Below are 26,619 nucleotides of genomic sequence, written 5' to 3' on the forward strand. Positions count from 1 at the left end.
TGATATTCATAATGATTTGGTGGACAGACAAGGTGACTCTGCTTCATCATATGATCTAGTTAAAAGGTGGTGCCATGAGTTTAAAGTGTGGCAGGTATCATGTGAAGATGGACATGCAGGAGAAGCTCCAAAAACTGCCACTACTCCTGAAAATGTCAGTGAAGTCCAGGACATTGTCCTTCAGGATCGTCGTGTCACCATTTAACATGTTATGGACATCAGGGGGTTGTCATATGATACAGTACAGGCCATATTGACTGATGCTCTGGGCATGAAAAAATGTGCAAAAATGGGCGCCTCGAATGCTGACACCCAACCAGAACTGCATGCGGGGCTTGGAAAGTCAACATCTTTCCATATACTATGCCAACAAGACTTTTGTGACAGATATATAACAATGGATGAAACATTGCTTCATCATTTTGACCCGAGTTAAAACAACAAAGCATAGAGTGGATGATTCTGCTATGGGCGACTGGTTGGATAGCCATCTACAAAATTTTTTTTTGAAGGAATTAAAGCCTTGGAACATTGTTGGGAAGAGTATATTAGTGTTGCAGGAGACTAGGTTGAAAAATAAAAATACTTTCATTATTGCATCCTATTATTTCTGCCTGGTGGTAAAGCAACTTAATCACTCCTCACATCCAGGCACCACCTTTAAAGCAAAGGGAATCAGAGTGAATAATTTGAACAAATGAGATAAGTAGTGGTCGAGTCAACCAATAATTGAATTTCTGGCAGAAAAAAGTAAGTGGGACTTGGCAGATGGAAGGAACATTATGTAGTATGCTTACTAAATGTTTGTGCTATTTACCAAGCACACACACACTGGTGAAAAAATAAATGTTAGGATTATCATACTTTCAGAAAGGGAGGAAGTGACAGAAGGAAATTAGGTGAAATGCCCTAAGATTAACTGAACATCATTTCCTTCTACTTTGCTTAGTACTGTCATGTTTGCATGCACATGCTGAAAAAGGGCAAAAGAAATGAAGAAAATCATTATACATTTGTTCCGATGTGATGTGACATTGTGCATTGTTCCATGCTTTAAATTTTACCAAACTATACAAAAATTAAGTTAATATTCAGATTTTCTTATGCTCTGCCATCAATAAAATGTTTCTGAAGTTAATTATAGATGTTCCACGTATATATTACACATAAAATTTATTCCCTGTAGCATTTTTCTTATGTTTTCAGAAAAGTCAAATTTTTGAAAAATAACTCAGGACACTGGAATAGTAGCTTTGAAAACAACTCAATACTAAAAGGACTAAAATTGCTTACTTCCTGAAAATTGCCTTCAGATTGTTTACCTGCTTACTGAGAATTTCTTACTATTTGAGTTTTTCTGCTCACTATGAAATAATGAAGAGACAGCCTACATTAGAGAGGTGAGACACATAAGATGAATTTCGTTACAAGAGCAATCAATTGAATTTTATAGTTTATTAAGCAACATTTAATGAATCACAAGGACTTGATATTTTACATGTGATATCCCTGCTCAAGGTAATATATTTCTTTGCAGTATATACTATTTCTTCTAATAAATATCATTTTGTGTGTGTGTATGCACAATTAAAACAACATAAGTATAAAATAGGCTAGATGATGTAAATAATTATATGATAGATTGATTATTATAATAATTTGAGTTACAGGTGTAATTAGTATGATGAAAAGTAGAAATTTTTCCTCATCCTCTCTTGTGTTTTTGAAACTGTCAGGATTGAAACTGCCTAGTTAGTGCATTGGCTTTAATTTTTCTGGATTCAACTACAGAATCCCATCTTGAGCCCATAAAGTGTGGGGAAATGTACATGTATCTTTCAAATGTGAACTTGTTATAGATGCTGATAGCATTTTATTCCCCCCCCTCCCCGACCCCAAAGACAAGATTCTCCTCAGGTACATACAAAATATAACTAATTTATAGTTTAGTAACTGAATTGGCTTTGGTTGCTGAAAATTATAGATTTCTCAACATAAGCATAATGGTAAACTAACTCTTACTGTCTTAATGTCGTATAGTAAAGGGTAACATGAAGTTAATTAATGTTACTGTTTTTCAGATAAACGGTGTCTGTCTAACTCATTATGAAATGAAGATGCGTTTTTATCAATTGCAACTTTTTAAAATGTCATTACAGAAACAAGAAATGTAATTTTTGCAATGCCACAGCAAAAGTCAGAAAAAATTTCATCCGGAGAAGTTTCAGTGATGCAAAAATTTCCTTTTTATTTTTGGAGATAATATTTTATTATTAGGAGAGTGATATGAGCTGTGTATTGCTCTCAAATTTAAGAAAGAAATTTTCAAGTTGCTGCAAGCCCCCCCCCCTTTTTATCTTTGATTTTTCATCTGATCAGTGTAAAACTGTATGTGTATCTGAATTTACAATTCTACATTAATGCAACATCAAATAATGCCTCACTTGTTAAAATTCTGTTTCAAACAGAATACTTGATATTTAAATGATCAGAGTTATAATGTTGTATGATTATTGTCATTTAATAATTGTATTTATATACATGTTCCACTCTATATATCACAATATTAAGCAACCATTTTATATATATATGCATGGCTTGCCTAAATCTCTCCTTCATCAGTTATAACAAAGTTCATTTGTTCTGAAATACTTAGGCATAAAATGGCCTCAATGCCTATGTGCAAGAGAAGTGTGTATAAGGGGGCCTGAAGGTTATGCTCCAGAGAAGTTTTTGAGATGTACAGAGTAGATCCTGCAGTTGATATAATTATCCACACTTCATGGTAATGCATAAGTTGTGCATGTAGTAGTAATAGAGGCATGTGATGCAAAAAAGAAATCAACCGGTGCAATACCACCACTTTGCTTATTGGAGGCTTGAAGGGGTGAAACCATGTTTAATCTTTTCGTGTTTGGGGTTTTCATTTAAAAAAAAAAAGTATGAGCTTTTGTAGTATCATCCAAAAAAAAAAAAACAAAAAAACCAAATTTCACACAACTATTCCTTCTAAATGTTTCTCCAGTTTCTCCTTGAATTTATTTAAGCCATCAACTTCTAAAATAACAGATGGGAGTTTGTTCCAGCAATTAACCACCTGCTGGCTAAAGGGAAATTTCCACACATCTATTCTACAACTGTTTTTCCTCAATTTGAATTTATGCCCCCTCAAGTTTGTAATCTGAGCAAGTGGAAGAATCCCAGCAGCATTCAGCTTGCTCAACCCGTTCAAGGTCTTATACATCTCAATCAGATCACCTTGCAGGTGCTTAGTCTACAGCTGCTGCAATTTGCAGAACTTAAGCCTTTCTTGGTAAGAGGTCCCTTTCGTTCCCCTCACCAATCTTGTTGCCCTTCTCTATACACGCTCAAGCAACTCTACATCCTTCCTAAAATGAGGCCTCCAGACCTGTACGCTGTACTCAAGGCATGGCCTGGCCATTGCCTTATACAAAGGGATAATTACCTCCTTTTCCCTGCTAGCAAAATTCTTGTATATCATTGATAATACCCAATGACCTGCCCTGGCAGCCTGTCTGCACTGCCCAGAAACCTTCATATCTGACTGCACAATCACTCCAAGGTCTTTTTAATTTTCTACGTTAGGGTGTTTTTTTTTTTTTTTTAACATGATCAAAACATATATACAAAATACAGTTGAATTTCTCAGATCCATTATTTGACAACACCCATTTTCAATTTATGTTTAGAAAAATGGGGAAATGCAAACAAACTGAAAACTGGCAAATTCAGTTCTAGGATGCTGTTGCTGCTGTTAGTTTATTTGTGTATCAACATCTTGGGCCATATTGCACTAGCATATTAATATGATCAAAAACTGCTCAGCCAACTGCAGCCTTGAATAAAAAGGCCTTTAAGAATTCAATTCCCCTATTTTGTGATGGGACTTAAATTCAGATCTCTACAAATGAGTGGCAAACTATTACTGGCATGGAGGATCTAATTCTCCAATACCCTTCAAAGTACACAGTTAAAGCTAGTTATCATCTAGCTTTAAGTCATGATCTGAGGTACCTAGTTAAAGCTAGGTATCTCAAATCACAACTTCGTGATGGTCTCTTCTCTAACAGGGCCTCTAATTCCATGGCCATTCTCACTGGCTATTAACCAAAGCAGCACATCATAGCTGATTATGCACAGTGGAAATTTCACCTCAGAGCCATAGCACTTTACAGCAATCCAATGACATCAAGAAATCTGTTAGGCCATGGAATTATTTAACTGCTATTTATGAACAAGGTTAGCAAGGTAAGTATCTAGATCTAAGAAGCTCGCACTACAGGAATGTTAAACTATCATACAAGTTAGTACATCATCATCATAATTTTCGTATATAGTTTAATAGAGATAAAACTAAGTGTCTCCATCGCATCATTATAGTGGATCTCATATTAAATAGCAGTTAAACAACTGCTATTTAATATGAGATCCACTATAATGATGGTACCCAAGGGCTTAGGAGGTGACGACTCAGTTGTGACTTATTTACACAACGTGAGATTCAGTATAATGATGCCTTATGTACAAACTATAGTTTGTTTCGCTTGTTATCGGTGAGTTGCTAAACTTATACAAGATTAGCAACTCACTGATAACAAGCAATTGGCTACTCAAGGATTTCTGTTTCTGGATTTTGTGATTTGTATATAAAGCATTAGCCTGAGGTAACAATTCATTAAAACATGCTTACTGTTTAGAGATTGTTTTAGAACTGTTAGACTGTTGTGTGTGTAAACATCAACACAGAAAATTTAATCCATATGCTGACTAAAAGTAAAATTGTCCTAAGGAATGTCTACTGTGGAAGAGGCTGTATTGTCAAAGATGCTTGAGATCTGGGAAATCGTTTGGATCTTGAGAATCACCTGGGATAAAGACCTAATTTTCTATACTGCTTTAGTAATGCCAAAAAGAAAACATTAGCTGCTATGCAGATTATTAAACAGGAACTTAATGGCTTGCAAAGCCCAAACCATGTGACACAATAACCAAAGAATACTGTTTGACATTTCAGGATGAAATGTCATACAGGATTCCTTGGCAACAAATTTTTGGTTATTATAACCAAATGGCTCATCATAATAGCAGGCTTCCTATATACAAAACCAGATCCATACTCCATGCCAAACTTAATATCATGCCATGAAGGCAAAAAACCTTGATCAGGAACCTCAGTACTCTTGCCTAATTCATTGCAGGACAGACTGAATCCCCAAATATCTGGCTAGTAGTCTCCTATAACCATACATTGAATGTAGCAGTTAGGAAAATCCCCTTCTCCTCTTAAGATCTAAACAATGTAATCTGGCATAACTCAATGAGATATACTCAAGCAATCCTTTAGCTATAAATGCACACAAGTTTTGTGTGGACAAAGTGTAAAGAAAATTAATCATTACAGAGACAAACTTTTATAAAGCTTTAAATAATCTCAATGATCAACTAACCTTAAGGCTCCATACTTCATTCGCATACCAGCTTTCACATATCAATGCAACTAGAATATTGGGTAAAGACCTTAGTGTGCATTCAGCAGCCCTATTAACATTGTACAGAGAAATAGTGGGCCAGTAAATCAGAATGTCTTATAATGGGGGATTTTAACTTCCCAGATATTGGCTGGAACTTGTGGGTTGGTCACTCACACACTAGTAAGATTTTTGTGGATTTATTGGATGACTGTTTTCTGCAGCAACATGTTCGAAAGGCAACCAAAGAGGGTATTACTTTTGGTCTGGTTATCAGCAGTGATTATTCGTGTATTAAGAATTTACAGATAAAGGTACTACTAGGTGGTAGTGATAGTGTACTGATGTGGGATTTACTTGAAGATATAATTACTATCAGGAGTAAAGGGAAGGGTTTTTGCTTCCATAAAGGTGACTACACTGGTCTCAGACAGTTTTTAAATTCTGTAAAGTGGGACCAACTGATGATGTTACCAACAGCAAATTCTAAGTGGGAAGCATTCAAAGAATTAATCGTAGAAGCTACAAGTCTTTTCATACCGATTAAGAAATACTGATCAAGGTTTAGGCCTAAATGGATGTCAGATGAACTAATGAGATTCGTGGCAGAGAAGAAAAATGCATGGAATGCTGTTGTTGTTATTTGGTTTTTAGGAGCATTAGCAACTAAGACCATATTGCTCCGGGGATATGCAGTGGTCGTTCCCTGACCTTTCCACATCCTCCGTATTTGGTGGTCATGGCTCGAACCCCAGTCTAATCAAGAAGTGTGTGCTATGCACTGCTGCTCCTGCCCACCTGGGCATGGGATGCATATAAATTATCAGACAACACAAGTCTATGGCAGATATAAGCTAGTCTGTAATCATGTCACAAAGATTAGGCAAGTCAAGGCAGATAACGAGAAATCTTTGGCAAAGGACGCTAAAAAAAACAGCAAAAAATACCCCAGGATCTCTTTCTTGGTGATTCCCTTCTACTTCTGACACACACACACACTCACTCACTCACTCACTCAGGAATTATATTTTGGCTGGTGCAGCATAAGCCTCAGGCTTCCTTGTACCATATGGCTAATAATAAGGACTTCTTTACTTATATAAACTCTAAAAGGAAGGAGATAAATCAGATTGGACCACTTGATATCGATGGTTTGACTGTTGATAATCCTGCTCAGGTAGCTGACAAACTGAATTTTGCATCTACATTCACACATGAGGAGTTATTAAGGGAGGAAAATGCCAGAAGTTTATCAAACTGTAACAGGGTGCTTAATGATTTTGTAATAACTGAGAGCAAAGTGGAGGAGAAATTGTTGAAGTTAAATATAAGAAAGGCACCTGGGGTTGATGGGATCACTCCAGTTATATTAAAAAAGGTGGCAAAGGAACTAAGCAAACCCTTAGCCATAATTATGAGAGCATCCTTGGACTCAGGGAAAGTCCCCAAGGACTGGAGATGCGCAAATGTATCCCCAATTCACAAAGGTGGATCTAAGGGTGACACGAGTAATTATAGACCAATTAGTTTAACTTCTGTTCCGTGTAAAATAAAGGAGTCACTGGTTACAGATGCATTACAGGATCATCTAGACAAGACTGCAGCAATAATTCAGATACAGCATGGGTTTGTTAAGGAAAAGTCTTGTCTGAAAAATTTTATCGGATACTATGATGTGGTTACAAAGGAACTAGATGCAAAAAGGAATTTTGATATCATATACTTGGATTTCAGGAAGTCTTTTGATACTGTTGCACACGGAAGATTACTGTACAAATTGGAGCAGTATGGTATTAAGGGTAAGTTGCTACAATGGATAAAAGATGGTTGAGTGGGAGAAGACAGAGAGTGGTAATCAATGGATGCCACTCTTTGTTGACTAATGTTATTAATGGAGTCCCACAATGTTGGTGTTGGGCCCACTGTTTTTATATATTTATCAATGATATTGATGAAAACGAGAATCACACTGATTAATGACAGTAATGGCAGTGTGCCACTGTAACAGTATATAGAAAATTTGGGTAGATGTGCTGAGAAGTAGCAATTAAGTTTAATATTGACAAATGCAAAGTATTGCATATGGGTAAAAGTAACCCCCAGAAGAACATATCAACTGTGTGGTACACTAATACATTAAAGTTTGTGCAGATCATTCTTTTATTAGCTTTTATATTTAACCAGAAAAGTTATGCCATCATTGATTGATTCATTCATTCATTTTAAAAAATGAAAATTTTGATTATTTTCCATTGATATTTTGTCACCATATTAAATGCATCTGGTGATACATTAAAAGTGATTAAAGAGGTCAGTTTTATTAAGTATTTTAAAAAATATGTTTATTTATTTTTTATACTTCCTTCTTATATTCTGTTAGAATAGCTGCCATTGTCCTTACCCTTCTGGAAACATCATTTGTTGTGAACATATTTCTGGAATTGTGCCTTAAGTAAGTATAATTTAAGCTTTTAATAAAGGGTTTTTTTTTTTTTTTTAGTGTATTGTAAAACAGAAATATGCACTGCTTTGTTGAGATCCTCTGTTGTCTTCTGCAAACACTTATTGGCAATGAAGTTAATACTGTGTGGGTCACAAATCTTATTGCAGTTTGCAGTGCAGATAATTTTTATCATATTAACTTTTGTTCTGTTATGTTTGTGTCAGATTGAACTGTGAATCAGTCAATTCCATTCCTATAAAATTATAGGGGTATGTATGATATATTATGTTTTTGAAATAACTAATTTAATTCTGTTGGAATATCAATCATCATCTATATCTGAGAGTTTTGCAAGAAAGAACTAAAATTTGGAGCTTTATTTTAAACATGGTTCTGTCACATCTGCTCATTTATAGCTACAAAAGAGAGCGGTAATCAATGGACACTGCTCTTCATGGACAAATGTTATTAGTGCAGTTCCCCAGGGTTTGGGGCTGGACCCATTGTTGTTTTGCGTATTCATCAATGATATTGATAAAGGTATATCGGGATTAATGTCCAAGTTTGCAGATGATAGAAAGATTGGTAGGGTTGTTAACAACAGTAAAGAACGTATGCTACTCCAACTGGATCTAGATAATTTGGGCAAATGGACTGAGAAGTGGCAACTGAAGTTTAACATTGACAAATGCAAGGTACTGCATATGGGGTAGCAATAACTCAAGAGAAACGTACCAACTGCGTGGTACTACACTCAGGGAAGTGGAAAGTGAAAAAGACCTGGGGGTAATTTTCCAGTCAAATATGAAGTTCGCTGAGCAGTGCAGACGAGCAGCCAGGGCAGGTCATGGAATCTTGTCAATGATATATAGGAATTTTTCTAGCAAGGACAGGGTTATCCCGTTGTACAAGGCAATGGTCAGGCCACACCTAGAGTACTGTGTACAGGTCTGGAGACCTCATTTTAGGATGGATGTAGAGTTGCTAGAACGAGTACAAAGAAAGGCAACAAGATTGGTGAGGGGAACAAAGGGGTGCTCTTACCAAGAAAGGCTTAAGTTCTGCAAATTGCAGCACCTGGAGAGTAGGCACCTGTGAGGTGATCTGATTGAGGTGTATAACGTCTTGAATGGGTTGAACAAGCTGAATGTTGATGGGATTCTTCCTCTTGCTCAGAAGAAGAACTCGAGGGGGCATAGATTCAAATTGAGGAAAGACAGTTGTAGAATGGATATGCGGAAGTTTGCCTTTAGCCAGCGGGTGGTTGATTTGTGGAACAGACCTCCATCTTTTGTTATGGAAGTGGATAGCCTAAATAAATTTAAGGCTGAGTTGGACAGGCATTTGGAATGAATAGAGGGGTGAAATGGGAGGTTTTTTTTTTTTTTTTTTTGGCCGTTGCTGCATAAGCTTGCTTTCTTGCATCGTATACCTCTACTAATGCTAATTTCAGCTGTGTAAAGTTTAGAATCTGTTTTTTACTGAGTCAAAAAATTTTAAGTTTTCCCCTCCACTTTTTTGGTGATTGCAATCTTTGCTTTACATCACCACAAAACACCAAACTAGTGTCAGTTTTTTTTTTTGTTTTTTTTGTAGATCCTTTTTGTGGATGCTCTTCCTCTTTCTCCCCCCCCCCCTCCTTCAGTGTTTGCAGTTTTGCTCTTATACTATCACTAAAAAATGAAGGAGAGGAGAAAACATCCACAAAATATTTGATTTTTAAACTCTGTTAGTAATAAAATAATTCTAAACTTCCCACAGATGAAGTGCTTTTTTAATTTCAAGTATTTTGATCAAGATAATCTGGCAACATGCTGTTCAAACATTATATTAGTCTTAACTGACTTAACTGACTGCAGCTTATCATGGAACCCTGACTCCTACAATAAGTATAAGTTAGTCTTTTAAAATGTTACTTAGGGTATTAGGCATGCCAAAACAGATTATGAGATGTCTTTGGTTATGTTTTGGAAACACAAAGAAAAGTAGCAAAGAATTCTTTACTTGTGTTAGCACTAGAAAGAAATAATTGAATCATTTGGGCCACTTGATGATAGCATGTACAGTCAAGAAGCTCCTGGACAGGCTGCATTGTACTGCAGTCAATAAATGCAGTGATTTACAGTTGTTGGATTGCAAGTTTCAACCTTTATCTACATACATGTAGACGTTTTTTAATGTCAAATTTGGAACATCATGCAAACATAAAATTTTGCCAGTTCCTCAAGAAATTGTTTCTGGAACACTGGAAATGTGTCAGATTTACAGCGAATACATAAGATGAAGAATATTTTCTTCATCTTGTGTGTGTTTGAATGACAACATAGATTTAAAGAGGGAAGAGAAAGTGTAGCAGACAGTGGCCATGCTGGGCAGACCTTTACTGTAACTGCTTGTCATACCTGAAAATGCTGAAACAGCTGGATAGCTCACAAATCAGAACTGCTGTGTTCTGATTTGTGATGGATTCCCTGATTATTGACTGGTTTCCAGAAGGCTGATCGACAACAGAAATCACAAGAGTTGTTAGCCCTGTGCCAAAAAAATGAGGAAGACTTTTCTCTTGTCTAATCACTCAGGATGAATGTTGGATACACCATTTTGACCTTGAAAATAAAAAACAGTCCACGGAATAGTGACATCATGGTTCCACCCCCCCAAGAAGGCAAGGGTCCAAGCGTCAGCAGGAAAGGTCTTGCTGACAGTATTTTGGGACGAGAAAAACGTAATAATGACTGGTTGCCCGCCAAAAGGTAGAACAATTACAGGTGCTTATTATGCCAACTTACTCACAAAATTACAGGAGAACATGTGGGTGTGGCATGCTGTCCAAAGGTGTGAGAATGCTTCAAGACAGTGCCCCAGTTCACACTTCTGAAATTGCAACAACACAAGCGGCCACTTGTGGATATGAAATACTGCCCCATCCAGCCTACTCACCCGATCTTGCACCATCGGACTTCTTGTTTCCTTCTCTCAAATCATTTCTTCAGGGAAGACTCACTTCCCTGATGACAAGACACTAATTTCTGCAACAGAGCCATGGTTTGAAGACCAACCTCACCACTTCTGCAAAAACGGTATCCATAGCCTCATCCATTGATGGGAAAAATTTGTAAATCTGCACGGTGGCTATGTAGAAAAGGACTAAAACCTGTGCCAAGAATCAACAGGCTAGCACCTCTGCAGCTAGGTCAGGGCGATTCTTTATTGAACCACCCTCGTACGTGTTTGTTGGCTCTGAGAGGCACTTAAGCAAAAGCATCTAGAACAGTGGGCAATAAAAGATTGGAAATTTTTGCATGAGAACAGACCTGTACACTACTCATTTCTTGTGCAAAAAGAGCTCACTAAACATTATTGTTGTATTACCACAGCCCCCTTCTCATTGTGCTTGCCAGAATTTTCACCTTGCAGTTTTTGTCCCCATTAAAAAAAATTGCATGGCAAATGTTTGAGACTTTCATAACCACAGCAAACAAAATGTTATTGCTGCAACTCTAGGTACTCTCCATGCTGTCCAGCCAGAACAGATTTATGCATGCCTGACGTAGCTGAGTGGTCAGGAGCACGAGTGTGGTAGCACACACTCTTTGAGTGGACCGGGGTTTGAGCCCATGACTGCTAAATATGATTACAATTTGTATTGATTGATTTATTGTAAATTCCTCTACTGACTGCCCTGGTGGTCGTGCCGGAGTATAGTATAAACAAGAGCTTTTTTTTTATCTTTGCATTTTCAAGGTAAAAATAATCCTAAATACAGTCCCTGTGGTTTTTCTAATTGTTTTAGTACAAATTTTGATCCTCGTATTCCCTGTTTGGCCTAAAACTTAACCATTCTTCCCAAAAGTTACATTCATTAACACACCTTGGCTCTCTTCTTTGTAATACTTGCACTGATTTTATTTGTTATACTAAGGAGTAAAATTTCTCTGTAATTTCCACATTCAGCTCTATTTCCCTCTTTATATATTGGCACAAGTAAATGGCCGACTGGGCTAGTCGGGTGGGTAAAGTGCCTGCCTGGCAACCCAAAGGTCACAGGTTTGATTCCCGCCTCGGGCTTGGATCAATGTACTGCAAAACCCTTGGGAGGTGCATTATGGCCACAGAAGCCTATGTGCCAACAACTACCAAAAAAAAAAAAAAAAAAAACAAGTAAATGCCTTTGTTTCAGCCTTCTGTAACTTTTCTTGTGGAAAACAACCTCAGGATATTTGTGATGTTACTGTTGGGTCACAGTTTTCTCTTCTACTTGATATTTTCTATGACCTTTTGTACCTCAATAATCCAAATTGTAGTCTCCAAAAAATTCCCATTTCAGTCTTCTTATTTTTCTTCTTCTTCAGTGATGTTTCCCCCCTTCCTTTAGTCATTTAAAGTACAATGGATTCTGGTTATTTGGATCACCGGTTAATCGGAGCAGCCATTTATTTGGGACAAATCTTAAAGAACAGAACCCAATCGAGAAAATAGCCAGGGTTTACTTCGCTTAATTGGGACAACATGACATTTAATTGGGGCAGAAGACTGAAGCACTCAAGATTACCCTACGATTGTCTCTGACCATACCACATGGTTTGGTCGGATTTCTGGAGATTAAAACCGTAAAACAATAAAAACAATTAGCAGTCCCTCTTTTTGAATTTGCGATAATTCTGACAGCTGGAATTCTGTGGGTTATTATAGTGAAATGTGTTTACACTTCCATGAAATCTTCAATCATATAAAAAAATTAATTTTCAGAATCTTCTCTTCATTCCTGTTTTTTAAGCTTCGTAACCAGTTACTTGTTCTCACTTGCACATATCATGTTACTTGCAATTTGTGTGTTCTTTATTATTGATTGCTTATCTTTTTTACTGTTTTAAATTTTAACCCCCACTCACAAATGTCAGTGAACAGAAATGTCAACTAGTTAGTATGTACATATTACAGTATGTATTAATTAGGCTATGCACATAAGCTTAAATTTATTTTTATTTTGCTAACCTGTGGAAAATATTATTCTGATTTTCACGTATCATTTAATTTTTTAATTGGTAAGATAAAGTATAAATTTGTACTTAATATATCTTTACTTTTATCGCCTGTGTCTAATATTCCTCTTATTTTCGCTAATTAGAATTGCTATTTAATAGAATTAAAATTCAATTCACAAATGTGATCACAATGATTGGCACTTACTACATATTGTATAGTGAACGGTACTTTACTATGGTGAGTCCATCATAACGTGATTTGATCATACAGAAAATCAATTGTAAAGCTGTATTTTTAACTATTTACATGAAACTTCGTTTAATTGGGCCAAAATGCATAAAATAATACTACACTAGTCCCGATGTGTCCCAAATAACCGGAATTGACTGTATTTACTTATTTACTTATTTTTTATATAACTTTCCCCCTATTTTGATTATCTTATTTATGAGGTTTTCCTCTCATTCTGAGATTTTCTAAATGCCAAAACATTTTTTCACCCTTCTAATATTTTTTCATAGCTTTCTCAAAATCTTACAATAATTTTTACTTCCCTAGCCTTTTTCACAACATATTATATCCCTCTTACAATTTTTTTTTTTTTTTTTTTATACTCCAATATGGATATATTAATTTTATTTGTCAAAGATTTCTTATGTTTTTTTTTTTTTTTTTTTTCTCTCTCTTCTCTCTCTGTCTCTTTAACTTCTTGGGTACAAAATGAAGTTATGAATTTCATATCTTTTACAGATATTCTCCCACACATATCTCTCTTGTAACTTTCATTAAAGTTCTTTTAAATTTTTGATATTTGTCCTCTATTCCATTTAACTTGTGATCAAGGTTTTTATATTTAATGGTTGATGGCAAATCTAAGAGAATTTTGATTTTTAACTTTTTTTTTTTTTTTTTTTTTGTTATTCCTCTTAGTTTTTACACTAATTATCATTTTTAATTTATCCAGTACAAAAATGATGGTCACTACCAATCTCAAATCATCTGGTATCTTCACCTAGTTGTGTAAGATTCTATGCTTCTACACATAAACTCACTTGCAATTACGAATATTGTATTTGTAATTGCAAGTGCATGGCTTGCACAAAATTCTAGTAGCCTGTTATTACCATTATTTCCAAGTTTTCCTAAAATATCTCTGCAGTTGTAATTGTCCTTTCTTATGCTGCTATTTAAATCTATGACCAGTATTATTCTTTCTTTGTCATTAGTTTCATTTCTGCTACTCCTTCCAAGATATTAAAGAGCACTTCTGTGCAAATTTTGCTCTCTGCTGGACAAATTTTGCCCTTTACTGGACAAATTTTGTCCTCTACTGGATAATGCTTCCAAGCCAATTAAACTTTCTTCCAAACTAATACTAAAAGCTATTTCTCCAATTTCCTTTCACTGTATTTTTACTTCCAGAATAACTTAATTCTGAAAGTAAAAATATAGTGAAACTGCTTATTAAATACATGTCGAAGTGAGTGGTTCTTTAGGCACCCCAGATCACAACTTGGTGATTGTCTCTTCTCCAATGAGCCTTTATCTCATGGCTATTCCCAACCTCATGTTGTTTGGCATTACAAGGATGCTAAATGGGATGACCTGCGAGATTTCTTTTCCTTGGTCGGATTACTGTTTCAAAAACTCCTGATGTCAATGTTTGCTCAGATCGTGTCAGTGAAATTATTCTTGCAGGAATGGAATCCTTTATTCCACATACTTAAAATCTCATCCTTTATCTAAACCTTGGTTTTCCAATAAATGTGCTAAGGCTGTTCAAGAGAAGAACGTTGCATATCGTAATTGGGTTGTTTCCAATTCTTCAGGTTCATTTTCTGCCTACACCAAAGCTCGCAACAATTGTAAAGCAGTTATTAATCAGTCCAAACTAGAGTTTGAACAGGCTAAGAGTAGAAAACTTGCTTCTTGCCCTAATGGTAGCCGAGCATTCTGGTCTCTTGCCAAAGCTATTGGCCGCAACTTTTGCCCATCTGCAAGAATAATTTCCACCTCTGTCCAAACCAGATGGTTCTGTTGTCACTTCAGCCAAGGATAAAGCTGACCTGCTAGCATCCCATTTTTCTTCCAACTCATAAATTAATGATCTTGGTAAAACACCTCCCACCATTCCCAACACGCTCCATTCAATATCTCCTGTGGTCTTCCGTCAAAAGGATGTCAGAAGGATTTTGACGAATCTTGATGCTAAGAAAGCTCCAGGTCCCGATTGTATTTCTCCACTTGTTCTCAAAACCTGTGCTCCTGAACTTACTCCTGTTCTTTGCTGCCTTTTTTCACTTTCTTCTTCCAACTGTGTTTTTCCTTCTGCTTGGAAATTTGCTCATATCCAGCCAGTTCCTAAAATGGGTGACAAATCCATCCCATCCCATTGCAATTACTTCTACTTTTTCTAAAGTAATGGAGAAATTAATTAACTGCCAATTCTTAAACTACCTAGAAACCTTCCATCTGATCAACAATTCCCAGTATGGATTCTGTCGGTGTCGATCCACTGGTGATATTCTGGCTTATGTTACCCATTTATGGATAAATTCAATGGAAAAGTTCAGTGAAACACAAACAGTTGCTCTTGATATCTCAAAGGCTTTTGATTGTGTTTGGCATAAAGGTCTTCTAAACAAGCTTCCATCTTATGATTTACCAACTGTTTTTTATAATTGGTTATCTAGTTTTCTCTCTGATCGCTCACTGAGGGTGATAGTAGATGGCTCTCTGTCTTCTAACTTCTCCACTAATGCTGGTGTCTCCCAAGGTTCAGTTTTTTCCTCCACTCTTTTCCTCTTGTATGTTAATGACCTTCTTCCATTGACAGGAAATCCTATCCATAGTTTTGCTGATGATAGCACATTGCATTCCACTTTCCATTTTGAGAAACCTTGCCCTGCTCAATTATCTTTAATCTCTCGAATACCCGCTACCAATTCCTTAAATGCCGATCTCCAGGTAATTCTCCAGTGTGGCAAAGACAACTTAGTTGATTTCAATCCTTCTAAAACTCAGTCTTGTCTTATATCTCGCAAAAAGGATTCTTCTCCTCTTATGCTTATCTTTGGTGACACTCCGATTTCTAGGCAAGATGATATATATCTCTCTTGGCACAAGCACATTACAAATATTGCTTCCTCTGCATCTAAAAAACTCTTTTGCTCTCAGCGTTACTTTTCTTCCAAACAGCTGTTCACTCTGTACAAATCGCAAATCAATCCTACCATGGAATATTGTTTCCACATCTGGGGCGGTGCCACCAAAACCTCTCTCAGGCTTCTAGATTCTATTCAGAAGAGGGCAGTTAGGTTAATTAATGACTCATCTCTAATAGAGTCTCTCCACTCGCTGTCTCATAGACGTACTGTTACTGCTGCATGACTTTTCTACAGATACTTCCATTTGGACTGTTCTTCTGAATTGGCTTCTATAAGTCGGACAGTAAAGCATCCATTTACTGTCCAACTTCAAACTCACAGAACCAACTTTTCATCTTCCTCGTTTATTCATTCAACTGCCGTTTTCTGGAACAACCTTCCTTCATACGTATTTCCTGAAAATTACAGTCTACAGAAGTTCAAGTCCAATGTCAGTGAATATCTTCTTTCGTCTTCTCAATCTCCAACCCAAGCATGGTAATAAGTATAATAGGTTCTAATACCGCTTATGTTTGGGGTTTTCATAAAAAAAAAAGTGCAGCTCTCTTACATTCATCCTGTTTGTTTCTGGAATACCAGCCTTTCTGATATCGTATCAGGTATATCAAGAACTGGAAATTAGTGAAACAATGAATACTTAAACCTGTGTGAAGTGTAATCTGTCTTTAATTTCTTAAAGAATTGCATTCTAGTAGCCTGTTATTACCATTATTATAATTATTCTCAGATATTTCGTGGTACTTCTTGTACCACTTCTTTAGTGACTGTAAAGACAGCAAAACCAGTAAATTATGATGACTTGATTTATATAAAGTTGTTAATTTGATTATACATTTTATATTTGTTAAGGTTTGGGCTTGAAATAGTTAACAAATAGCTATTAACAGACATCAGGTAAAGGTTAAATTTTTAACGGTTTTAAATAATTTTACATTAGTTATTAATTTAGTTAATAAGCTTAATAATTAAAATTAAATAAATTAACATTAAGTAAATGGATAACTATGAATATTTATACTCTTATAATGCTGTGCTTATGACACCATTAGTCTTCACATATTAATCAAATTATCATATATTTATCAGTCAAATTAACAACTTTATGTAAATCAAGTCAACATAATTTATAGGTTCTGCTCTCTTTGGAGTCATTGAAGATGTGATACAGGAAGTAATCTTTACTTCTTTAAGAAATCAAAGCCAGATTACACTCCACACAGGTTTAATGGCCATTATTTCACCAATTATCAGCCTTTACTGTTTAAGCTTCCAATCCTAAGGAGACCAACCTTTATGGTTAATTTTTAAAATTCAAATTGTGAAATAGTTTTTTTAGTATGGCTTGTAATTTGAAAAGACAGTAGTATTTTTGAATCATGTTAACAAATAACACCACAGTATATATTGATGACTTTATGGTAATTTCAGAGAAGAGAAACACTCATGTTTGAGGTGTTGGCAAATAGTGAATTGGCTAGATTTATGGAAGAAGAGTATTTTGTATTTAGCAATGGCTGTCCTTTGCTTTCTTAAACCTGTAACAGTGTGGCTGGCTACAGTTGCAGGTGAGGATTATTTCTAATTTTTTTTGCAAAACATTTAAGTTAAAATTTCAAAATTATTATATAATTTTGGATAAGAAATTGCTATGATTAAAAAAAAAACTTACATACTTGTGCTCATTTAGTTGTAATGTACTCTATTGAAAACCTTTATGGGATATTTCAATATTGATTACAACAGATACTGACAATTCCTTTGTTTACAAATATTTGCAATAAAGAATGATAAGTATATGAAATAACAGAAAATTACATAAATGTTTACTGCTTGCTAACAGGAGAAACTGCTTCTACAGGGATGGGATACATTTAAATAGAAAGAGGGCAAGAATATTTGCTGATGCTATCGAGGCAGTGTTAGGTGGGTCGGAAAACTGCTAGATTAAGGTGGTAGAAAATGAAAAAGACCTGGGAGTAATTGTGCAGTCAGATATGAAGTTCGCATGATTCGCAGACTAAAAGATTAACAGCAGCCGCAGGCAGAGGCGAAAGTGATTCTTGCACTAGGGACTTCAAGAGCTGCTGGGAGTAATCATGGAACAAGTAAATACATGGGCTATGTTAGGGTAACTAAGAGTAAGAACACGTGCATGTATATCTTCATGTACACTAATGCTAGAAGTATAATAAATGAAATTGATGAATTTGAAGTGCTGATCAAGACATCAAAGGCAGATATTGTTCGGATATCAGAGACATGGTGTCACACAGATATAAGCAGTGCAGAATTGGAATTTGGGGAGTACAATGTGCACAGAAAGGACAAACAGGGTAGGAAGGGAGGAGGGGTTATGCTGTTAGTTAAGAAACACATAAAATCTAAGGAAGTGCATCCAGTTGACACGGGTGGACAGTGCAATGTTGAGTCTGTTTGGTGTGTCATAAACACTGGGAAAGGGAAAATGAGAGTAGGAGTATGTTATAGGCTTAATGACTATGATGAGTACAGTGAACAGTTGTGCAGAGAAATAGAATGAGCCAGTAAATCAGAATGTCTTGTAATGGGGAATTTTAACTTTCCAGATATTGACTGGAACTTGTAAGTTGATCACTCACACGCTAGCAAGACTTTTGTGGATTTATTGGAGGATTGTTTTCTACAGCAACATGTTCGAGGGGCAACCAGAGGGAGTATCAGCAGTGATTATTCATGCATTAGGAATTTTCAGATAAAGGAACCACTAGGTGAGAGTGATCACAGTGTACTGATGTGGGATTTACTGTCACCTAGTGGTTCCATTATCTGAAAATTCCTAATGCATGGATAATCACTGCTGATACTCCCTCTGGTTGCCCCTCGAACACGTTGCTGTAGAAAATCTGCCTTCACCTGCCTAACCTCCTTTGTGACTTGATTACAGACTAGCTTATATCTGTTGTAGGGTTCTGTGTTGCCTGATAATTTATATGCATCCCATGCATTTTTCTTCTCTGGAACGAACCTCATTAATTCATCCCATATCCATTTAGGCCTGAACTTTGAACAGTATTTTTTAGTTGGTATGAAAAGCCTAGTAGCCTCCAAGATTAAGTCCCTGAAGGCTTCCCATTTAGAATTCGCCGATGGTAACATCATCAGTTGATCCCACTCTATAGAATTTAAAAACTGTTTGAGACTGCTGTTGATGTTACCAACAGCAAATTCTAAATGGGAGGCCTTCAGGGACTTAACCTTGGAGGCTACTAGGCTTTTCATACCAACTAAAAAAATACTGTTCAAGGGTTCAGGCTTAAATGGATATTGGATGAATTAATGAGGCTCGTTTCAGAGAAGAAAAATGCATGGGATGCATATAAATTATCAGGCAACACAGAAGCCTACAATAGATATAAGCTAGTTCGTAATCAAGTCACAAAGGAGGTTAGGCAGGAGAAGGCAGATTATAAGAATCTTTGGCAAAGGATGCAAAGAAAAATAGCAAAAGGTTCTTTACTTATATAAACTCTAGAAGGAAAGGGATGAATCAGATTGGACCACTTAACATGATGGGTTGACTATTGATGATCATGATCAGGGAGCTGATAAACTGATTGGGTATTTTGCATCAACTTTCACACATGAGGAGTTATTCAATGAGGGGAATGCCAGAAATTTATGAAACTCTAACAGGGAGCTAAGTGATTTTGTAATAACTGAGAGCAAAGAGGAGGAGAAATTGCTGAAATTAAACGTAAAAAAGACACCTGGGGTGGATGAAATCTATCCAGTTATATTAAAGGAGGCAGCAAAGGAAGTAAGCAAACCCTTAGCCATAATTATGAGAGTTTCCTTGGACTCAGGGGAGGTCCCCATGGACTGTAGGTGTGCAAATGTATCACCAATTCACAAAGGGGATACAAAAGGTGACACAAGTAACTATAGTACTATTAGTTTAACTTGTGTTCCTGGGAAAATAATGGAATCATTGGTTAAAGAAGCATTGCAGGATCATCTAGACAAGACTGCAATAATAGGTAAGACGCAGCATGGGTTTGTTAAAGGGTGGTCTTGTCTGACCAGTTTGATTGGATACTATGATGTAGTCACAAAGGAACTGAATGCCAAAAATAATTTTGATATCATATACTTTATTTCAGGAAAGCTTTTGATACTGTTGCACATGGAAGACTGCTGTACAGATTGGAGCTGTATGGCGTTAAGGGCAAGATACTGGAACGGTTAAAGGGATAGTTGAGTGGGAGTCAGCAGAGAGTGGTAATCAATGGACACTGCTCTATGTGGACTAATGTTATTAGCGGAGTCCCCCAGGGTTCGGTGCTGGCCCTTTGTTGTTTTGTGTATTTATCAATGATATCATTGAAAGTAAAAAAAAAAAAGGTAAAGTGCAGCCATTATCAACCCACTGCAGGATGGAAGCCTCCTCAACAATTCATACTGAGGGAAATGGACCATAATCTGCCACGCTGGTCCAGTGCAGGTTGGCAGATCGACAGTATTCAGCAGCCAGGGGCTTGAACCCCGGTCTACTCAAAGAGTGTGTGCTACTGCACTCCCGCTCCTGACCACTCAGCTACGGAGGCCTTCTACTAGGCACCTGTGAGGTGCCTAGTCTCCAGGTGCTGCGAGGTGATCTGATCGAGGTATAAGGCCTTGAATGGTTTTAGCAGGCTCAATGCTGACGGGATACTTCCGCTTGCTCAGATTAAGAACTTAAGGGGGGGGGGGCATAGATTCAAATTGAGGAAAGACAGTTGTAGAATAGATGTGCAGAAGTTTGCCTTTAGCCAGTGGATAGTTGATTGCTGGAACAGACTTCTATCTGTTGTTGTGGAAGTTGATAGCTTAACTCAGTTTAAGGCTGAACTTGACAAACATTTGTAGTGACCGGATGGGCGAAATAGGAAGGGTGGGTTTTTTTTTTTTTTTTTTTTCAGCTGATGCTGTATAAGCTTGCCTTCTTGCATCATATGCCTCAACTAATGCTAATGTTAATTTAGCAGTCTTTAAGCTCTAAAATTTATATATATATTTGAATAAAAATAAATAAGCAAAGTTTGACAGATGCACCAAAATCTGCAAAGCAGCAGTAAAGGATGAAAAGCATATATAAGTGTTTAAGAATAGATAAGTCTGATAAATCTGTTACAAATGGAGGTAAAAAGTACACAAAGTGCCAAGGACTAGAAGGGTAAGAATAGTAGAAAAAGAAGTATTGTAGGTTTGTAAAAGGCAAAATAATGTTAATATCCTAAAAGTTATGATGAATTAAGACAGTTATGGGCTGAATTGCAAAACCAATTATAGGTGAAGGAACTGTAAAGTAAAATGGTTAAACAAATGAAATAAAAATATAGAAAATAAAAAATAAAAGGTGTTAATGCTGTTGTCAGATATCGGTGGGCAAATTTAGTAATAGATCGAAAACAGAAATAGCAAAAAACAAAATCTGATGTCAGCTGAAGTGAACGTTGATACTTGGTCAGGTATTTCATCAGGAGACTACACCTGATCATTTGGTAATTGAGGTTGTCACAGACATTCTCTCAGATATGCCAGACAAGCTGCACTTGCTACCTGGGAGTCTAAAACACTGATGGAACTGATATTCGGGTGAACTAAGTCAAGTGGACCCAATTTCGGTGAAGTCCGGACGGTATGTGACAGCCAAATCCTCTGCTTGCACCTTCACGATGGTGGGACTGTTAGTAATCCTGGGTATAACCTCCATGCACAAGTACATGGTGGGTGACCACCCAGGTGTGAACCAACGTAAAGCAGGGGTCGAGGTGTGGTGCCCTCATGGGCACCACACCTCGACTGTATACAGGTCTGGAGGCCTCATTTCAAGAAGGATGTAGAGCTGCTGGAAAACGAGTACAGAGAAGGGCAACAAGATTAATGAATGGAACAAAGAGTTGCTCTTACAAAGAAAGGCTTAAGTTTTGCAAATTAGTGTCTGGAGAGTAGGCATCTGCGAGGTGATCTGATAGAGGTGTATAAAGCCTTGAATGGTTTGAGCATGCTCAATGCCGATGGGATTCCTCTTGCTCAGAATAATCACCTGAGAGGGCATAAATTCAAATTGAGGAAATGTAGAAGTAGGATAGATGTGCGGAAATTTGCCATTAGCCAGCAGGTAGTTGGTTGTTGGAACACACTTCCCTCTCTTGTTGTGGAAGTTGATAGCCTAAATAAATTTAAGGCTCAGCTGGACAGTAATTTTGAACGAGCAGAGGGGTGAAATGGAAGTTTTTTTTTTTTTTTTTTTTTTTTGGCTGATGCTGCATAAGCTAGCTTTCTTGCATCATATGCCTCTACTATGCTAATGCTAAAAAACTCATACCAACTAAGAAATATTGTTCAAGGTTTAGGCCTAAATGGTTGTCAGATGAACTAATGAGAGATGTGGCAGAGAAGAAAAATGCATGGGATACATACAAATTAATGGGTGACATGGAAGCCTATGATAGATATAAGTTGGTCTGTAACCAAGTCACAGTGGAGATTAGGCAGGCAAAGGCAGACTACGAAAAATCCTTGGCAAAGGATGCAAAGAAAAACAGAAAAGAGTTCTTTACATATTTAAACTCAAGAAGGAAAGGGATTAATCAGATTGGTCCACTGGATATTGATGGTTCAACAGTTGAGGATCCTGCTCAGGTGGCTAACAATCTAAACGAGTATTTTGCATCTACATTCACGCATGAGGAGTTATTCAGGAAGGAGAATGATGTAGGTAAAGTAAACATTGGCAGTCAGCTGGATGATTTTGTAATAACTGAGAGGAAAGTGGAGGAGAGATTGTTGAGGATAAACATAAAAAAGGCACCTGGGGTGGATGGGATCTATCCAGTTATATTAAAGGAGGCAGCAAAGGAAGTAAGCAAACCCCTAGCCATAATTATGAGAGCTTCTTTGGATTCAGGGGAGGTACCCATAGACTGGAGATGTGCAAATGTAACCCCAATTCACAAAGGAGGATCAAAGGCTGACACAAGTAATTATAGACCTGTTAGTTTAACTTCTATTCCAGGTAAATTAATGGAGGCACTGGTTAAAGAAGCACTGCAGGATCATCTAGACAAGAATTCAGTTATAGCTCAGACGCAGCATGGTTTTGTTAAGGGCAGGTCTTGCCTGACCAATTTGATTGGATACTATGATGTAGTCACAAAAGAACTGGATGCAGGGAATAACTTTGATATTATATATTTGGATCTTAGAAAGGCTTTTGATACTGTTGCACATGGAAGACTGCTGCACAAATTGGGGCAGTGTGGCATTGGAGGCAAATTGCTGCTATGGATAAGAGGATGGTTGAGTGGCAGAAGACAGAGAGTGGTAATCAATGGACACTGCTCAACGTGGACTAATGTTATTAGTGGAGTTCCTCAGGGTTCAGTGTTGGGTCCGTTGTTGTTTTCGGTGTTTATGAATGATATTGATGATGGGATATCAAGTTTAATGTCCAAGTTTGCAGATGATACAAAGGTTGGCAGGGTTGTTAAGGACACTAGTGATGCTATGCTGCTGCAACAGGATCTGGAAAGGTTGAACAGATGGGCTGAGAGGTGGCAAATGAAGTTTAACATTGACAAATGTAAAGTACTACATGTGGGAAACAGTAACCCCAGAGCAACGTATCAACTCTGCGGTACTACACTGACAGTGGCGGAGAATGAAAAGGACCTGGGGGTAATTGTGCAGGCAGATATGAAGTTCTCTGAGCAGTGTAGATGAGCTGCAAGAGTAGCTCATGGTGTCTTGTCAATGATATACAGGAATTTTTCTAGCAGGGATAAGGAGGTGATTATTCCCTTGTATAAGGCAATGGTTAGGCCACATCTTGAGTACTGTATACAGGTCTGGAGGCCTCATTTCAAGAAGGATGTAGAGCTGCTGGAACGGGCACAGAGAAGGGCAACAAGATTAGTGAATGGAACAAAGGGTTGCTCTTACGAAGAAAGGCTTAAGTTTTGCAAATTACAGAGTCTGGAGACTAGGCACCGGCGAGGTGATCTGATAGAGGTGTATAAGGCTTTGAATGGTTTGAGAATGCTCAATGCCAATGGGATTCTTCATCTTGCTCAGAAAAATAACCTCAGAGGGCATAAATTCAAATTGAGGAAGGACGGATGTTGGATAGATGTGCGGAAATTTGCCTTTGGCCAGCGGGTGGTTGGTTGGTTGGTGGAACCGACTTCCATCACTTGTTGTTGAAATTGATAGCCTAAACAAATTTAAAGCTCAACTGGACAGGTATTTCGAACGAACGGAGGTGTGAAATGGGAGTGATGTGTGTTTTTTTTTTTTTTTTTTTTTTTTGTTTTGGCTGATGCTGAATAAGCTTGCTTTCTTGCATCATATGCCTCTACTAATGCTAACTCCAGCTGGCTTCTGTTTTCTAGTCACACCGACCCAGCTGGTCGTGATGCTGAGGCTTTTTCAATTACTAATGACCTTGCACAGATTGTTCATTTACCTACAAGAATACCGGACAATTCTAATCATACAGCCAACATGCTTGATCTTTTTCTCACAAACAAGCCTACTAAGTATAAGGTCGAAGTGAGAGGTCCTTTAGGCACATCAGATCACAACTTGGTGATGTCTCTTCTCCAATGGAGCCTTTATCTCATGGCTATTCCCAACCTCGTGTTCTTTGGCATTACAAGAATGCAAAATGGGATGACCTGCGAGATTTGTTTTCTTCTTTTCCTTGGTCGGATTACTTTTTCAAAACTTCTGATGTCAACGTTTGCTCAGATCGTGTCAGTGAAATTATTCTTGCAGGAATGGAATCGTTTATCCCACACTCCACTTTAAAATCTCGTCCTTTATCTAAACCTTGGTTTTCCAATAAATGTGCTAAGGCTGTTCAAAAGAAGAATGTTGCATATCGTAATTAGCTTGTTTCTAATTCTTCAGTTTCATTTTCTGCCTACACCAAAGCTCGCAACAATTGTAAAGCAGTTATTAATCAGTCCAAACTAGAGTTTGAACAGGCTAAGAGTAGAAAACTTGCTTCTTGCCCTAATGGTAATCGAGCATTCTCGTCCCTTGCCGCAACTTTTGCCCATCTCTGCTCCCACTTCTGTCCAAACCAGATGGTTCTGTTGTCACTTCAGCCAAGGATAAAGCTGACCTGCTAGCATCCCATTTTTCTTCCAACTCATATATTAATGATCTTGGTAAAACACCTCCCACCATTCCCAACACACTCCATTCAATATCTCCTGTGGTTTTCCGTCAAAAGGATGTCAGAAGGATTTTGATGAATCTTGATGCTAAGAAAGCTCCAGGTCCCGATTGTATTTCTCCACTTGTTCTCAAAACCTGTGCTCCTGAACTTACTCCTATTCTTTGCCACCTTTTTTCACTTTCTTATTCCAAAGGTGTTAGGTGTTTTTCCTTCTGCTTGGAAATTTGCTCATATCCAGCCAGTTCCTAAAATGGGTGACAAATCCATCCCATCCCATTGCAATTACTTCTACTTTTTCTAAAGTAATGGAGAAATTAATTAACTGCCAATTCTTAAACTACCTAGAAACCTTCCATCTGATCAACAATTCCCAGTATGGATTCTGTCGGTGTCGATCCACTGGTGATATTCTGGCTTATGTTACCCATTTATGGACTAATTCAATGGAAAGGTTCAGTGAAACACAAGTAGTTGCTCTTGACATCTCAAAGGCTTTTGATCGTGTTTGGCATAAAGGTCTTCTAAACAAGCTTCCATCTTATGGTTTGCCAACTGTTTTTAGTAATTGGTTATCCAGTTTTCTCTCTGATCGCTCACTGAGGGTGATGGTAGATGGCTCTCTGTCTTCTAACTTCTCCACTAATGCCGGTGTAACTCAAGGTTCAGTTCTTTTTCCCCACTCTTTTCCTCTTGTATATTAATGACCTTCTTCCATTGACTGGAAATCCTATCCATAGTTTTGCCGATGATAGCACATTGCATTCCACTTTCCATTTTGAGAAACCTTGCCCTGCTCAATCAGCTTCAACTTCTCAAAAATCTGCTACCAATTACTTAAATGCCAATCTTCAGGTAATTCTCCAGTGGGGCAAAGACAACTTAGTTGATTTCAACTCTTCTAAAACTCAGTCTTGTCTTATATCTCGCAAAAAGGATTCTTCTCCTCTTATGCTTATCTTTAGTGACACTCTGATTTATAGGCAAAATGATATATCTCTTTTGGGGGATTGCCCTGACTTCTAATCTCTCTTGGCACAAACACATTACAAATATTGCTTCCTCTGCATCTAAAAAACTTGGTTTTCTCTTTCGCTCTCAGCATTACCTTTCTTTCAAACAGCTGCTCACTCTGTATAAATTGCAAATCTGCGCTGCCATGGAATATTGTTTCCGCATCTGGGGTGGTGCCTCCAAATCCTCTCTTTCAGGCTTCTTGATTCCATTCAGAGGAGGGCAGTTAAGTTAATTAATGATTCATCTCTAACAGTCTCTCCACTCGCTGTCTCATAAACGTACTGTTTGTGCTGCGTGCCTCTTCTATAGATACTT

At 37.3% G+C, this 26,619-nt stretch overlaps 1 protein-coding gene across 1 annotated transcript in view; it reads left to right on the forward strand.

Moving 5' to 3' along the window:
- Window positions 1-26,619, forward strand: part of LOC150089740 (transmembrane protein 72) — a 110,143-nt gene that overhangs the window by 65,829 nt on the left and 17,695 nt on the right. The window contains exons 3-4 of the mRNA XM_090368775.1: window positions 7,870-7,941; window positions 17,514-17,650. Coding sequence (XP_090224901.1) covers window positions 7,870-7,941; window positions 17,514-17,650 — 209 coding nt within the window. The remainder of the gene's footprint in view (window positions 1-7,869; window positions 7,942-17,513; window positions 17,651-26,619) is intronic.

This window comes from Mastigoproctus giganteus, chromosome 2, assembly GCF_048544385.1.
Source record: "Mastigoproctus giganteus isolate SK-2022 chromosome 2, ASM4854438v1, whole genome shotgun sequence".
NCBI lineage: Eukaryota > Metazoa > Arthropoda > Arachnida > Uropygi > Thelyphonidae > Mastigoproctus > Mastigoproctus giganteus.